The following is a 17,264-nucleotide window of genomic DNA, read 5'->3' as shown; positions in this document are numbered from 1 at the left end:
GTTGTCAGACGCCGAGCCCGGTCGCCGGCCCAGCAACTCCTCGCTCGTTCGCGCAGCCCTGGCGCCCGCGGTGGCGGCCGCCGTCTCGCCACAATCCCTCCCGGGCTGCCGTGGCCCCCGCCCTGCGGTATGAGCCGGTGACCGAACGCGGGGCCGAGCGGGAGGCAGCCGTGGCCGAGGTAAGCGCCGCGCGGAAGGGCCAGCGAGTGCTGCGGCGCGGGCTCGGGCCTCCCCGGGCCGCCGGGAAAGCCCGGGCCGTGCGGAGGCCCGAGGGCTGCGGGAGGCGCCCCACCGCCCTGGGCCGCTCACGACCATTTACCGCTGGGGAGCGCTTTGATTCACGAACTGCCTTCCCCTTCTTCACCTGGCCGGCCCCGCACCGGGTTCCCACCTGTCTCCCCGCCCACTGCTCTCTCCGTCAGTTTCCTCTCGCACCCTCGGCCGTGACCTCTCCCACCCTCCGCCGTGACCTCTCGCACCCTCCGCCGTGACCTCTCCCACGCCTCCCCGCGAGCTCCGGGGACCTGCTTCCTCCCACGGGGGTTTCTTGTGCTCGGGGCTCTGCGGGGGCCTGTGACATCCGGGACAGTGCGGGATGCCGCGGGCAGGACTCGGTGCCCTGTGCCCCACCCACCTCGGGAGGAGGACCAGGTGGGGAAGGTGGCCCCGGGGGTCTTGGCTCCGGCATCCACTTGAGGCCTAGGGGCATTAGGAGTTTTCCTACCGGCGGTGGGAACTAGATCTCTGGACTGTAAACGTCTTGAGACGCAAATAATTGCTCGAGCCCATTTTCTTGCTAGGTCAGGGGCGTGCTCTAAGGACTTGAACTGGGCTTGGTTCGTAAATTTCAGAGCTCAAAAGCTACTCACGGTAACGAAATAGATGATTCAGTTTCCGTCATTCCTCACTTCCGCAGATTTAGGCCTTCTGGTTGTGTATGCTGGTATGAATGGGTAGATTTTCTTCTGTCAGGTTGTGCTGGCTTGGCTCGCGGAGGAGTGAAAAAGGGTGATCTAATCCAGGCTTTGAAAGGTAATCAGGGGAGGCAGCTTCACGTGTGAAGAACCTGGCTCCAGAGCCGGACTGCCACCGGCCAAATCTGGCCCCGGCATTTTCTAGGGGTGTGCCATGGGGCACCTCACTTAGCCTTGCTGTGGCACTTGCCCTGTCTGTAAACTGAGGATAATAATAGCCTGTCACATGGCACTGTTAGGAAGATTAAACATGTTAACTCAAAGTGCTTAAAACAGATCTTGGCATGCAGTAAGTTCTCAGTAAAGTTTAGTTATTAGTTACTTAACTGTATGCATTGACTTGATTATTGTATAACTCCACTAACAAAGGCACACAGCTTTTTTTTTTAATTGGAAACCATTTTTAGGGCTGGTGAATCACAATGTAACTTTATTATGACGAACTGTATCGGGTACAGCAGTGAGTTGCAGATTTTTTGCTGTTTGGTTCCTTTGTTTTCAGGCAGTTTGGTTAAGTTTTGTCCCAGTGGCCCTGGGAGTTCAGCTGTGAGTGCTTTTCTAAAAAGGTTAAGGTAAGAGATTGTGGCTCAGAGCATTGGATTAACTGGGTTGGTTGTCGCCTATAGCACCAAGGAAAGGTTATTTAGGCAAATTTTAGGAATAAAGAATTCCAGGAACAGAAAATGCATCTCATCCGGACAGTAGAATGGGGCTACCAGCTTTTTCCAGTGACTCAGTGCTTGACAGCCAGCCAGGCAGCTCCAGCGTTTTGCAGGGACAGGTCTGATGTGTTTCAAGGAGGGTAAAGTTTGTAGGGCTTTGTTGTGAAATTCCTGATTTGATTCAGGTTATGGTATTATATGGAACAAACATGCATTAGTACGAGATTCCTTTTGGTCTGTCCTCTCTCCTAGCAATGAGCTTCCCTGAGGAGGACAGGGTGGACACAGAAAGTTAGGCACCTAGCCATTTTTTCCCCCTTTGGAAACTAATAAAGAAAAGAATCATTCATCACCATATCATAACTCAAAACTTGGGCCCTGAATAGTGTGTGCACTGATGGAACTGGGAAGGATAGAGACACGCATTCCTTAAGCAGACTTTGTGGTTATATGAAATGTGTTCTGGACATGGTATTTGAGGCTGAGAATACTGGGCAGAAAGGAAAAACTCTGACTACAAGGAAACCACGGCCAGTAGAGGGGACAGACTTGCAATTACTTAACTAATTGATATAATGTAGCAAGTGCCGTCATGAAGTATGTCAAAGGTATGTGGATACTCCCAGAGAAGGTTCTCTATCTCTAACCACTTATGGGCTGTTTTCTTCATTTCTCATCCTTTTCTTTTTCATTTGAGGCTTTTAACCTTATCTCTCACGATTTTTTATTCTGTCTCAAGTCCTTGCCACATCTCTCAGCTGGTTGGCACTGACTTGTGGAAGCTTGCTTGGCCTGTGTAGGCAGACCTTTAGAAATGTGAATACATTTCTGGGAATGGCCCGCAGTCAGTAGGGGATGGGCCTTGGTGGGTGAATGGCATAGCTCCCTATCCTTCAGAGGGAGAGTTGTAGGGTGCATTTTCCAGAGGGACCCTAGCAGGACTGAGCCCCATTTGCCCAGCTTAGTATGGTAACCAGCTCCACAATGCACCCCAATGGCTTTCTGTTCTTCTCTGACTCCACTCTGGCTTTTTCTCTTACTTCTGTGAGCTACTTGCACACAAGTCACTTCTTAGTTTGGCAGAACATAAACTACAACAGTTGGTACCAGGAGTGGCTCTAGAAAGCAGGCTCTGGGAGTAGTTGGTGAAACTACAGTCACTCATCCTCAGATGGCAACAAGGACCCCTTTGCTGTAATGAGGTGTGGATAAGCCCTGGTACTCCCTACCATCACAATTGTAAGACTCGCCAGTGGTGGATGGGGATGAGACTCAGGGAGAAGGGAAAGCACTGGCTAGTACAGTAGCTCTGGCACTTGACCAGTATGTGGGGAACGATAATGATAAGAACAGTAGAATTGACTGGCTTTTTAAATTTCCGTTAGAGGCCTTGAGGTAAGATCAGTTTCAGATCAGCCAGATATCAACTTAGAACACCCTGTGAAAGACAGAAGACTGTATGGCAGCATCTTCTGCAGCTGGCCGGCAGACTGTATTGAAATCAGACCAAAATTGAATCAGAATTGTGGCAGAACTGCAAAGGAAGCTGAATGCACAGCTTACACAGGCTGCTTCTGCTAACGTCAGGCGTGAGACCTGGGATGGAGATATTTGAATAGATAGTCTCTGTTGTGTTGTAAATATTTTATAGGTTTACTTGTACATATAGGTTTGTTTCATAAGTATCTTAAGTTGCGATCTACAGGGGAACTCTACGTTTTCAATTGAGGACTAAGACTTTTCTTTGTATCAATCAGTGTGCTTATTGGCTGTTTCATTTAGCTATGGCTGAGTAACAAACCAACCCAGTATTTATTAGCTTAAAAACAACATCAAGCCAAAACATTGGTTGCCTCCTGCAAGGGCCAGGGAGGAGCCTGCAACTGAAGTACATGCTCTTGACTGGCATCAAACCCGGGACCCTTCAGTCCGCAGGCCGATGTTCTATCCACTGAGCCAAACCAGTGGATAGAGCGTTGGTCTGCAGACTGAGGGGGTCCCAGGTTCGATTCCGGTCAAGGGCATGTACCTTGGTTGTGGGCACATCCCCAATGGGAGGTGTGCAGGAGGCAGCTGATCGATGTTTCTAACTCTCTATCCCTCTCCCTTCCTCTCTGTAAAAAATCAATAAAATATATATAAAAAATAAAATATTACTAGATCAAATGATCAGGTGACATTTATAAAAAACAACACAAAACAACATCAGTCGTTGTTTGCTCAGGATCCTGCGATCTGTAGCGCTGGGTGAGATGGTCTGTGTCTGCTTCACATTTGCATTGGGGTCTTTCTGAGGTTGCCTCACTGGGAGCGCTGCTTCCTTACAGCGTGGCGGCTGGGCTCCAAGAGGACAAAGTCAGCAACTATAGGGTCTCTTTAGGCGGGGCCTCACTTCTGGCACATCTGTCAGTCAACGCAGGTCACAGGACTAGCCCAGATTCAGTGGGAAGGGAAATCGGTTGCATCTTTTGATTGGAAAAGTGGCATGCACATTCACTGATGAAAGGAGTGTTGGCATCACTCTCCCTCCCCATTCCTTTCTCCATTCCTTCCATTTAAATGTGTCAGCTGCCATCTGTTTGTATTTTATTAAAGAATAATCTTTTCTTCTCTAATACCCTTGCCACTTTATTGATATTTTTCTAGTGGTATTTCTGTATTTGGCATTTTGTTACAGTTTTGTTAGTCTTATCTCCCTTACTAGAACCTAAGTTCCTCTAAGGTGGGGTCTCTGCTTTCTTCTTTGTTTCCTCACGTGCATGCTAGCTGCTTAATAGGGGGTAGGATGAATAAATGAATGAAAACAGATTTTAGAATAACCATGATCATGTGTCCAGATGAAGCATCAGTATATGGCGGGCAGTGTTTAAAAACAAAACAAAACGACAGTCTTTAGCTATTCCACTTTGGATTTCTCTTTCTAGTCAGCACCCCGCTTCCTAGGCCCCACACATTTACCAGCTTCTGCTCTTGGTGAATAAATATTTATAGGCTATAGATGCATTTTAACATTGTATATCAATATTTATATCAAGTAGTATATGTAGTATTAAATATTAAAGATATTACATAGCATGTATTCATCTAGACAAAGAACGGTCAAAATTCCTTTTCATTGTTTCATCAAACCACTTAAGGGAAAGAAATAGATATATTGAAAGTTAAACAGTCCTTTTTATTATCATTTGCTTAAATACTTCATTTTTCTCCCCTTTTCACCTGGTAACCAGGAGCGTGAGGAAGAGGCTGTCTGTGCCATTATGTGTGCGTCGGTCAAGTACAATATCCGGGGTCCTGCCCTCATCCCAAGGATGAAGATCAAGCACCGAATCTACTACATCACCCTCTTCTCCGTTGTCCTCCTGGGCCTCATTGCCACTGGCGTGTTTCAGTTCTGGCCTCATTCCATCGAATCCTCGAACGACTGGAGCGTAGAGAAGCGCAGTGTCCGAGACGTGCCCGTGGTCAGGCTGCCGGCCGACAGTCCCATCCCCGAGCGGGGCGATCTCAGTTGCAGAATGCACACGTGTTTTGACGTCTACCGCTGTGGCTTCAACCCAAAAAACAAAATCAAGGTGTTTATCTACTCTCTGAAAAAGTACGTGGATGACTCTGGCGTCCCCGTCAGCAACACCATCTCCCGGGAGTATAATGAGCTGCTCACGGCCATCTCAGACAGCGACTACTATACTGACGACATCAACCGGGCCTGCCTGTTTGTTCCGTCCATCGATGTGCTGAACCAGAACACACTCCGCATTAAGGAGACAGCGCAAGCACTGGCCCAGCTCTCTAGGTATCTAGCACTTTTACAGCCTGGAGCCAAGTCCTTCAGGGAACTAAAGGGAAGGAGAGGGAGAGGAATGTTTCTCCGCTTGAGCTGGCCCCCAGCTGCTGTCTCTTTTTCTCATGGGAGGGGGTGTGGTGGGCCACTGGCTTGTAGCGTGAGGCCAGTTCTGTGAGCAGCTGGCTTCTACCCGTGAAAAGCAGCGGTCTGCCTTTGGGGCTGCTGCTATGGCTCACAACTTATTAGAGTTTAAAAACAAAGGATGGCTCATCTTCCTATACTGTTTCTTTTAAATTTAAACACTTTCCCCTCCCCTTTATTACTCACAAGTCCGCGTTCATTGTAAAAGGTCTGAAAATACAGATAAACAAAAAGAAGGGTATAAGACTCATTCCATAATCCTGTTTCTAAGAAATAATCATTATTAATGTTTTGATGTTACTTTACAGTAATTTTGTATAAAAATTACACACATGCATGAATATATATTTTTGTATAAAAATATATACATATCCCTGGCTAGGTGGCTCAGTTGGTGGGAGAATCGTTCTGTATACCAAAAGATTGTGGGTTCGATCCCCCGTCAGGGCATGTATGGGAGGCAACCAATTGATGTTTCTCTCACATCGATGTTTTTCTCTCTCTCCCTCCTCTCTCTCTAAAATCAGTAAAACATATCCTAACCTTGGGTGAGGATAAAGAAAAAACAACAACACATATATAAAATTTTTTGTCAAGAATGGGATCACACAATACATACTCTTTTACTGCTTTCCCCCCCTTAAATAATCATGAGTATATTTTCAAATAATGTCATATTCTCTTACTTTATAATTTTAAGGGCTGGCCGAAACTGGTTTGGCTCAGTGGATAGAGCGTCGGCCTGCAGACTGAAGGGTCCCAGGTTCGATTCTGGTCAAGGGCATGTACATTGGTTGCGGGCACATCCCCAGTAGGGGGTGTGCAGGAGGCAGCTGGTCGATGTTTCTCTCTCATCGATGTTTCTAGCTCTCTATCCCTCTCCCTTCCTCTCTGTAAAAAATCAATAAAATATATTAAAAAATAATAATAATAATTTTAAGGGCTGAATAGCTTTCCATTTTGCACATGTTCCATAATGTTTTTAACTAGCCTTTTATATTTAATTTATTTTTGTTTCTTTAACCAAATGGTACACATGTAGAGAGTGTTCATTATCATAAGCAGTTCTGTGGTGGACAAGCTTGGAGTACACATCCACCCGTTTTTTCCTTTCAAGGCTCCAGGCTAATGCCCGACGTACTGCCGGGATTGCTAGAAGCTCACTTTGCTGCCTGAGAAGTGGCTTGCTTCCGGCTGGGGATACTTGCCACTTGTCATCTAGTGACTGACTCTTGTTTCTGTTTCTTCATCATCAACATGCTAATCCTCTTACATGTTTATTTTCTTAATAGGTGGGATCGAGGTACAAACCATCTGCTGTTCAACATGTTGCCTGGAGGTCCCCCAGACTATAACACAGCTCTGGATGTCCCCAGAGACAGGTAGGTGCGTTTGGGGTTGTAACTGTGATGGGTTTCTGAGGAGTAAGTAAGTACAGTACCCTTTTGTTCATGTGAAATCATATTTGTAATCAGCATTGAGTGTTAAAAAGTTGCCCTAGGTATTTCCTACCTCAAGACATAGAATTGTTAAGACCAGCTTAAATCCCTTGTAGAGAACTGATGACAGCTTATGTTCTAGCATAACATCTTAAAAAACTATCTTTTTTCCCTTAATCTGGGTTATGCTCTTCTGAGTGTAGCACCCTCACCCGCCTAAGGCCGGGTTCATGATTGGTTTGTGTCAACTCTGAATTTGTGAGCATTTGCCAAAACTAGAACTACAGCTTACTGAGGGAAGAGGTGTGGATGTGCGTAAGTCAAGCATGTCAAACTTGTGGCCCACGGGCTGCATGCCTCATTTATTTGGCCCGTGTTACCCTTTGAGTTTGACATGCTTGGTGTAAGTGATGCCCACAGTCATAATGCTGGGAAAGGAGACCACTCTTGTTAACATTTTGTCTCTGTTGTTTCAACTAGTGGGGTTCTTGCCTTTCTTCCTTTTTCTTTCTCTCTTCTTCCTGTTCCCCCCTCTTCCCTCCCTCCCTAATTAACCTTCGGACAACAGATGTGGTATGGGGTGGCCATGATTATGTGATTATGATTTTGAGTTCACTTACTACATTTATCAGCCCTTTTATACATGGACTGACCTACTATGGCTGGAGGCATCGTGGGAAGCTCAGGACTGAAGTGCCACTTAAGGTTCCTCTCCTGGTACTGGGTTCAAGGCTTTAAGGAGAACAGAAAGCTTGGGTCCAAGATAAGAGTCCTGGGCAATACTCAAGGTATAGGATTGTTATAAATTTATGCATGAACTCATTTATAGCCAATTTTATTATAGTTGATGTTTAACTCTTAAAATCATTGTTACTGAAAAAGATGAGTGAACAGCTCAAGGCCAGCAGTGTTCTCAATTTGTCAGAGGCCAATGTTTATATTTATGAAAATCTACACTTAGTACTACTATTTTGATTGAATCTAAGCCCTCTATGCTTTAAGTATTATCTAGAGTCAATGTTGTGTTTCTTCCTGGAAACATCACTAGGAGAAATACACAAGGACCACTCCTCAAGTTTGCCATGGAAACCATTTTGGACAATAGAGGGCAGTCACGCTACACAAATTCTATAGAAACCAGCTAAACCCGAAGTGATCCTTGGTTTGGCTCTCAGCCCGTGTTCCCGAGTGGGCTACTGTTTTATGGATTTGGTTGTTCTGGGAAAGGGAAATACTTCAGTGAATAGAGAAGGGAAGGAAAAGAGCTGTTAGGAACGCGATGTCTTCACCTGCTGTTCTTGGGTTTATTTTGAGAAGGGCTTATTTCTGTTTGAGGCATTTCGCTTTTTGCTGACATTTTGGTATATGTAACTGCTTGGGAGAAGGATTTTATTTTTATCAAGTACACATGTTAAATGGGGTTTCATTTCTCTGCAGGAAAGTGTCAAGTGGTGAGGAGAAAGTTTAAGTTCTTGCTAGTTCTTAGGTGTTAAGGATCAGGAAGGTTAAATTGTTTTCCCTGTGCATGTATTTTTGTAAGTGATTAGAAGCAATCCTGTGGCAAGTAATGAATCACCATATAGTCCTCTGTATCTTTAAATGTGGGAAATTCATTTGAAACTTAGGTGGTCCCCTGGTTGGGGTAAGGAATAGAAGATTTATTTGTTAATTTTTCTTATCCTTTGTCCTTATTTCTGGATTCAAAGGAGGCATGAACCAGGGACATAGAATGGTTTCAGCAGGAGCTGCATTATCAGATTATTCGGAAATTAGAAACTAGACGGACTCGATTAGATTTTGGGGCTTGACGGGACCTCAGGCCGCGCCTTCTGGCCCGGGCCAGGGGACCTCAAGGGGAGCCTCCCGCCCCGGTACTGGGCCAGGCGACCTGAGTCTGCATCCCCGCACCTGGCGGGGCTTAATGGAGGTGGGGTGGCCGAGTCTGGATCTAGCCCAATGGGGGTGGGTTTGGCTGGGTCTGGGTCTCACGCAATTTTGAGGTGCACGTGGGTGGGCGGGGACTTGACTCTGGTTCCTGTGGCGCGCCCCAGACTCTGACAGGAGGAAGATTTTCATATATATTTTACTAATTTTCTTTCATCTCTGACACTTATATTATAGAGAAAGGGCAAATAGCAATATTAAAATATTTCCTCTAATTAATTCCCTTTTAATGTGCATGAATTTCGTGCAACGGGCCACTAGTCATAGTAATAATTTTTTAGCTGTGAGTTTTCTGCCTACTTTCTTGCAGCTTTGGAACTGATCTCTGATTTTGGGATGCATAATGGGAAAACAGAATGTGCTTCTCAGAAGCTCACTTTTCAGTCAATGTAAAACACGTGTTTTTTAAAGCAAGGGGTGCTTACAATTATTTTCTCCATTGCAGTGTATGGAAACCTTGGCAGAAGAAGATGCAATGACTTAAAATTGAAATCTTGTCAGTGACAGGGTTGGTGTGAGGTCTGGGTGCCTAATGGCGGTTGTGGCTATTTTCAAGATCACAAATGGAGATTGCACATGTATGATCTGTGATGTAAGACATGCTTAGGATTGCATGCTCTTTTACTATCAGTGCATAAACGGGAACAGGGTGAAGTGTGGGGCCCCCGGGACAGAATAACAGTAGAAGTTGGTGCTTCTTTTCTCACCACATACACACACCCCTCTCCTCTGGAGCTGTGGGTGTAATTATCTAATCACTCACTACCCTGGCTTACCTAGACTGCCCACTGCCTGTATATTGGATCCGTGTTTGCTTCTCTGCACAGAGGTCGTGGGGGCCCATACAGTCTGTTTGCCATCATGGTTATGGAACCTGCCAAATTCATGTTGGATGTATTCACTAGTGAATGCTAATCAGGAAGAATAAGACCGTATGTTGATACTAAGGATAGTCATTAAGTTTTACAGAGTAGACTGGCAGCTGGAGAGATTTTTAGCCTACACATTACCTCACTAACCAATTCTTGGTTTCAGAAAGCTTAAACAAACAGATTGGGATTTCCAGGGGTGGTTTGAAAATCTTTGAACTTTAACTGCTCATGTTGGAAGGGAATGCACACTGTCATCACAACAGGGAGGGGATTGGTAGCAATCAATACTGTAAAAAATGTGGTTTCTCAATTCAGACAGTTAGGCCTAGACTGTGCAGTGCAAGGAACTGGCAATACTTTGCTCCAGTAAGTGATTTTGATGGCTTTGGAACCCCAAAGACAGAATAACAGTAAAAGTTGGTGTGATATACACCTGCTTCCTTTTTCTGATGAAGTGTCATTTTACTACTTGCTGGATCCAATTAGAACAGTGTGTTCCCAGCTTTCTGATTGAGAATAAAAACTAGTGCATGTGAACTGCAAGAGAAGCACTGAAGGTCCAGGTCTGGATTCTGCTTCCTGTACAGGGAATTGGGTTAACAAGATTAACTAGAATGGAAGGTGATTGCTGAGAGAGGCTACATGATTCACGTGTAGCTCAGGGATAACAGTGGAAAGAACTGCTTGGGGCAGGATTGGAGAGAAGCTGGGGCATATGCAGTGAGATGTGATGCTTTGCTGTCACTGCTGCTCTCAGTGCCCATTGTCTCCTGAGATTCTGGTCAATGAGTAGGTAAGTGACTGTCCCAGCCAGTCTTCCTCTGCAGACCTGTTGTTATTCCTGTTATTGTAAATGTGTTTAAGACCAGGATATGGCTTTTGGGAGAGGTGAATGGGAGCTAAATAAGATAGCAGAGGGTGTCCTCTGGCCTGTCATCTATTTTTAAAAATGGAAAGTAAGGAAAGACTACTAGGATCCTGGAGGAAAGCTGGTAACTCAAGGATGGAATGCAGCTGATGTCCAGGAGATGTGATGTAAAACACTTAGCACCATGTCTTTATGGGAAAATGACTGAGTTAACATTAGCTGTTGTTGACTCAATTATAGCAGGTCCTTGAATAATGTCATTTCATTCAACTTCGTTTCCTTCAAGCATTCATGAGATGCAGTAGGAATTTAACTCTTGTTTATATCAGTTAGTCTATGGTAAAATTGATTTCATTATATGTTGTTTTGCTTAAAGGCACAGAACCTATCCACAATGTTAAGTGAAGACTTACTCTACTTCTGTCCCTTTCTATGGAGCTTATCAGCATGAAGATCTTCCTACTGTTTGACAAATTTTTTTTGCTTTCAGGGCTCTGTTGGCTGGTGGTGGCTTTTCTACATGGACTTACAGGCAAGGTTACGATGTCAGCATTCCTGTCTATAGTCCGCTGTCAGCTGAGGTGGACCTTCCAGAGAAAGGACCAGGGTAAGGTGCACTCAGCACAGCCAGTGTGCATTCTCAGAGCTTCCCTTTAGAAGCCTTGTAAAGTGAAGACATTCTCTCCTGAGTATGTGTGTTCTGCCATGTGGTCTGGGGCCAAATTATGGAAGTTACTTGAAATTTTATTCTTTAGACAATGTATAAAAAAAGCTCAGATGAGATCGAACCATCTTTTACTCTACCCTTAGGGAAGTGCAAAGAAAGACTGGATCTTTCATGAATGTGTTGCTTAGATAAACTTTCGGAATATTTTTCTGTTCGCGGGCTCCCATAGTTGACTTAATTTGTTTTTTTAATTGAGATATAATTTTTATACCATAAAATTTTAACATGTACTATTCAGTGAGTTTTTAAAAATTGAGATATAATTGACATATAACACTGTGTAAGCGTTAGGTGTATATTGTTTGGATTTGATACAATTCAGTGGCTTTTTTTAGTATATTCACAAAGTTTGTATAACTATCATCATCACTGCTATCTAATTCCAGAACATTTTCATCACCCCCAGAATAAACCCACTACCTACTAGCTGTCACTCTCTATCCCTGCCCCTAAACTTCACACCCTCTGCCCCCAGCAACAACCACTAATCTGCTTTCTGTCTCTATGGATTTGCCCATTTTGGACATTTCATTTAATGTTGTCATACAATATGTGACCTTTTGTGTCTTTTATCACTTAACATAATGTTTTCAAGGTTTAGTCATCTTGTAGATGGAATCAATACTTCATTCCTTTCTTGGCTGAATAATATTTCATCATATCGATGGATATACCACATTGTGTTTATTCCTTCATCAGTTGACAGACATTTCAGTTGTTTCCACTTTTAGCAGTTTTAAGTAATGCTGCTGTCAACATCTGTATCCAGGTTTTTGTGTAAACATATGTTTTTAATGCTCTTGGATGTATATCTTGGTGTGGAATTGTTGAGTCATGTGGTCACTCTATGTTTAACTTTTTGATGATCTGCTAGATTGTATTCCAAAATGGCTGCACCAGCAATGTATGAGGGTTCCAGTTTCTCCATATCCCTGCCAATGCTTGTTATGTCTTGCTTTTTTATTCTAGCCATCATAGTGGATGTGCAGTGGTATCTTATTGTGGTTTTGATTTGCATATGTCTAATGATTAATAGTGTTGAGTATCTTTTCATGTTCTTATTGATCATTTATTGACCTCTTTGGAGAAATATCTATTTAAATCATTTGCCATTTTTAAGTTGGCTTTTGTTTTTATTGTTGTTATGAGAACTTTTTGTATAGTTTAGATCCTTATCAGATATGACTTGCAAATCTTTTCTCTCATTCTGTAGGTCGTCTTTTCACTTTCTTAATAGTGTCCTTTGACACAAAAGTTTCTGATTTTAGTGAAACTCCAATTTATTTTTCCTTTGGTTACTTGTGCTTTTGGTGTCATAGTTAAAAAACCATTGCCTAATTCATGGTCATAAAGATGTATACCTATGTCTTCTTCTGAGAGTTTTGTAGTTTTATCTTTTACATTTTGGTTTTTGATCCATTTTGAGTTAATTTTTCATATAGTGTGAGGTAGCGGTCCAACTTCATTCTTTTACTTTTAGATACCCAGTTGTCTTAGCAACACTTGTTGAAAAGACTATTCTTGTCCCATTGAATGATCTTGGCACCATTGTTGAAAATTCACTGGCTATAGATGTGTGGGTTTATTTCTGGACTCTTAGTTTTGTTCCATTGGTCTATGTCTTTCCTTAGAGCACTACCCTACTGACTTGATTACTGTAGTTTTGTAGTAAGTTTTTAAATTGGTAAATGTGAGTCCTCTATTTTTGTGTTTGTTTTTCAAGGTTTCTTTTTGGTAGCTATTCAAGGTTTCTTGATTTTGTTATTTTTATCCTCACTCGAGGATATGTTTATTGATTTTAGAGAGAAAGGAAGGGGAAGAGAGAGAGAAACATCGATGTGAGAGAGGGACATCAATCGTTTGCCTCCTGTACACACCCCAACTAGGAATAGAACCTGCCACTTTTTGGTGTGTGGGATAATGCTCCAACCAACTGAGCCACCCAGCCAGGGAAAGGTTCCTTGAATTTAATTACTTTTAAAATAATGCAACTTGAATAAGTACAAATAAAAAAAATCTAAACTCTTTGTGCTTATACAACTATAAAACTAAAACAAATTTATAAATTAAATACAAACAAATCTATAAAACTATCATTAATATCATTCAGATTAACATAATGTGATGGCTGGGGCTTTTTCTTTGTAACTGAATTGCATTTTTCAAGGTGAATATGGAGTTAATAATAGTTTTTTGGGTTTGATTTGCCTATAATGTTGTATGCTGGGTGATACTGTCCTCCTCCATACTGCTTTTTTAACAATAGGAAGCTTCCCTTAATATAGCATATTATATTATTACTAGTGGCCTGGTGCACGAAATTCGTGCACGGGGGTTGCGGGACGGGGGGTGGGGGGGTAATTCCTCAGCCCGGCCTGCACTCTCTCCAATCTGGAACCCCTTGAAGGATGTCCTACTGCCAGTTTACAGGGATCGAGCCTAAACCGGCAGTCAGACATCCCTCTCACAATCCGGGACTGCTGGCTCCAGCTGCTCACCTGCCTGCCTGATTGCCCCTAACCACTCTGCCTGCCAGCCTGCTCGCCCCCAAATGCCCCGGCCCCCCCCCGCCCCCCCCCCACCAGCCTCATCACTCCCAACTGCCCCCCATACCAGCCTGCTCACCCCCTACTGGCCTGCTCGCCCCCATCTCCCCTCCCCACTGGCCTGCTCACCCCAAACTGCCCCTCCCTGCTGTCCTGATCATCCCCAACTGGCCCCCCGGCTGGTCTGCTTACCCACAACGGCCCCTGCTGTCCCATCCTGGCCTGATCACCCACTGGTGACCCAAGGTCCCAGCCCCTCCTTTTTTTTTTTCTGCACCACCTTGAGCAGAGGCCAGGGCCGGCTGGAAGCAAGTATCTAGGATTTATCTATCTTCTATAATTGAAACTTTGTAGCCTTGAGCAGAGGCCAGGGCTGGCCAGGGTGGGAGGGAAGCTTGGCTTCCTCCATTGCCGGGGCAACCCAAGCCTCTTGCTTGCTCCAGCTCGTGGCCAGCCGCCATCTTGGTTGGGTTAATTTGCATACCCACTCCTGATTGGCTGGTGGGCGTGGCTTGGTGTAGTGGAGTGATGGTTAATTTGCATGTTTCTCTTTTATTAGTGTAGACTAGAGGCCCAGTGCACAAATTTGTGCACCAGTGGGGTCCCTCGACCTAGCCTGCGGGATCAGGCCGAAACCGGCTCTCTGACAGAGGGGTCCCATATTGTGAGAGGGCACAGGCCAGGCCAAGGGACCCCACTGGTGCACGATCGGGGCCAGGGAGGGACGCAGGATGTTGGCCAGCTGAGGAGGGACTGCAGGAGGGCTCCAGGGTGTGTCCGGCCCATCTCGCTCAGTCCCGATTGGCTGGACGCCAGCAGCAAGCTCACCTACTGGTTGGAGCGTCTGCCCCCTGGTGGTCAGTGCACATCATAGTGACTGGTTGACCAGTCGACTATCTGCCCCCTGGTGGTCAGTACACATCATAGCGAGCGGTTGAGTGGCCTTAGCATATTATTAGCATATTACACTTTGATTGGTTGAACCGCTGACCGGACACTTAGCATATTAGGCTTTTATTATATAGGATCTTTATCTCGTAGAGATGCACAATTCATATCCCCCCTCCCAACATTTTATTATGAAAATCTTCACTCAGCAAAGTTTAGAAAAATTTTAGTCCACTGAATACAAACTTGAATATTGAAAAACTAGGAGCCTGTTGCACGAAGTTTCGTGCAATAGACTTTTCCTTCACCTGGCTGCCGGCACCAGTTATCCGCCAGCAGCAGTTTTCCTCTGGCCACCCGCTGATCAGAGCGCCTCCTGCCAGCACGATCGGCCACCCCGAGAGGAACTCCGATCGGGAAGCGCTCCGATCGGGCGGGTGGCCAGAGGAAAACTGCTGCTGGCGGAAAACTGGTGCCAACAGCCACGCAATCGGCCACCCCGAGTTCCGCCACCAGTGTCTTCCGCAGCGCTGGCCTAAGCAGCGCTGGCCGTTTAAGCCGGCGGGAGGAGCGGGGGTCGGGGACTCGCGAGTCCCCGCCCCCCCCTCCTACCGCCAGCCAATCGGCCACCCTGAGTTCCGCCCCCCGCGCCTCCAGCCGGCCCAATCGTGGGCGTAGCGGAGTGATGGTAATTTGCATATTACCATTTTATTAGGGATGATACTTAGTAGTATTCATCGTTAAATATGAGCAAAATATGCCTGTCCTAATTTTTTTGGATTATCATGAGTGAATATTAGAAAATAACTTTTACAGGGAATTTGTAGCCTGGAAAAATGATATAGTTCATGTTTTGTTTCAAGGCTGGATTTCCATAAAATGAAAAAGGATATTCTGTGTTAGTACAGCTTGTACCCTTTGGGGTGGTACAGTTTCTGTCATCCGCTGGTATCTTAATTTGGTATATTTATGTAGCACTAGACATGAATGACTATAATAGGTAGAGAAAAGTCAGCTGAGCTTGAAAAAAGTTCACTCCTCTGCTTGCAGCTTCTGTGAACATTTACTGAAATTTTAGTCAGTTGTGTGATTTCTGAAAGTTTTTTTAAAATATATTTTATTGATTTTTTACAGAGAGGAAGGGAGAGAGATAGAGAGTCAGAAACATTGATGAGAGAGAAACATTGATCAGCTGTCTCCTGCACACCCCCCACTGGGGATGTGCCCACAACCAAGGTACATGCCCTTGACCGGAATCGAACCCAGGACCCCTCAGTCCGCAGGTGGACGCTCCATCCATTGAGCCAAACCCGTCTGAAAGTGTTTTTTTTAACCCTTTGCTTTATTTTTCCTGAAGTTCTGGAAATTTTTTTAGTCAGTTCAGTTCACTTCAGCTCAATTCAAACCTTTATTGAAGGCCATTTGGACCACGTGTGGTGAGGCTGCTGGTTCTCAACAGGGGAGAAGGGTTGATTTGTTGCCCTGAGGACATTTTGCCCCCCTCCAATATATGGAGCTATGTTCCACTGTTATCACTGAGGGGGGGTGTTTGTCGGGATGCCCAATACCAGCTTGAATTTCCGTGATTTGCCAGAAGGACTCACAGGAGTCAGCATGTAGTTGTACTCTCGCTATGATTTATTACAGAAGGATACAAAACATAGTCAGCAACGGGAAAAGGCGCTGTGGTGGCGTTCAGGAAAACCAAGTGCAGGCATGTAAGGGTCCTCTCCCAGTGACGCCACACAGGACTACGTACTTCCCCAGCACCAGTCCACAGGGAAACACCTTGGAAACTCAGTGCCCAGCTTTTTATTGAGAGCTAATCACATGGGCATTCACTGCCTGGCATGTGCCAAACTTCCAGACTCCCAGAAGGAAAGCAGATGCTCAGTATAAGCCATATTGCTTGTACAAACAGTTTGGGCACAGTTCTTTTTAAAAAATGATTTTTTAAATCTTCACTGGGAATATGTTTTTAATTGATTTTAGAGAGAGAGAGGAAGGCTGAGAGGGGGCGAGAGAGAAACATTGATCCGTGACCTACCTTCCTTATGCGCTCCAAATGGGGATTGAACCTGCAACCTTTTTTTTTCTTTTTTTGGTATATGGGATGACACTAACCAACTGAGCCACCCTGCCAGGGGCTTAGGCACAGTTCTTATCAGTTCTGGGGATGGTAGAAAATCTCCCAAATCCAAGTTCCCACACACTAGCCAAGTGCCAACCTTTCAAAGGAAAACAGGCCTGCTGTGTTACCTGGCATCTGCTGGGTGGAGGCTAGGGATGCCACTAACCCTCTACAATGCTCAGAGCAACTCCCCACAACAGAGAATTATTGGGTCCAAACGTCAGCAGTGCCAGGAGCACCTGAGAAGCCTGGGTGAGGCAGAAAGTGAGCCGTGAGGATCAGGTC

At 45.0% G+C, this 17,264-nt stretch overlaps 1 protein-coding gene across 4 annotated transcripts in view; it reads left to right on the top strand.

Annotated features, from left to right (window-relative positions):
* Nucleotides 1-17,264, top strand: part of EXT2 (exostosin glycosyltransferase 2) — a 120,273-nt gene continuing 103,009 nt past the window's right edge. For 3 of the 4 annotated variants that reach the window (XM_054724694.1, XM_054724695.1, XM_054724693.1), the window contains exons 1-4: nucleotides 120-179; nucleotides 4,867-5,432; nucleotides 6,857-6,946; nucleotides 11,178-11,294. In XM_054724694.1, coding sequence (XP_054580669.1) covers nucleotides 4,897-5,432; nucleotides 6,857-6,946; nucleotides 11,178-11,294 — 743 coding nt within the window. In that variant the 5' untranslated portion in view covers nucleotides 120-179; nucleotides 4,867-4,896. Of the gene's footprint in view, nucleotides 180-4,866; nucleotides 5,433-6,856; nucleotides 6,947-11,177; nucleotides 11,295-17,264 lie in introns of all 4 variants that reach the window. The other variant, XM_008146783.3, reaches the window with a different exon arrangement.

The sequence above is a fragment of the Eptesicus fuscus genome, chromosome 13 (genome assembly GCF_027574615.1).
Source record: "Eptesicus fuscus isolate TK198812 chromosome 13, DD_ASM_mEF_20220401, whole genome shotgun sequence".
NCBI lineage: Eukaryota > Metazoa > Chordata > Mammalia > Chiroptera > Vespertilionidae > Eptesicus > Eptesicus fuscus.
This window is presented reverse-complemented; position numbering and strand designations above follow the sequence as displayed.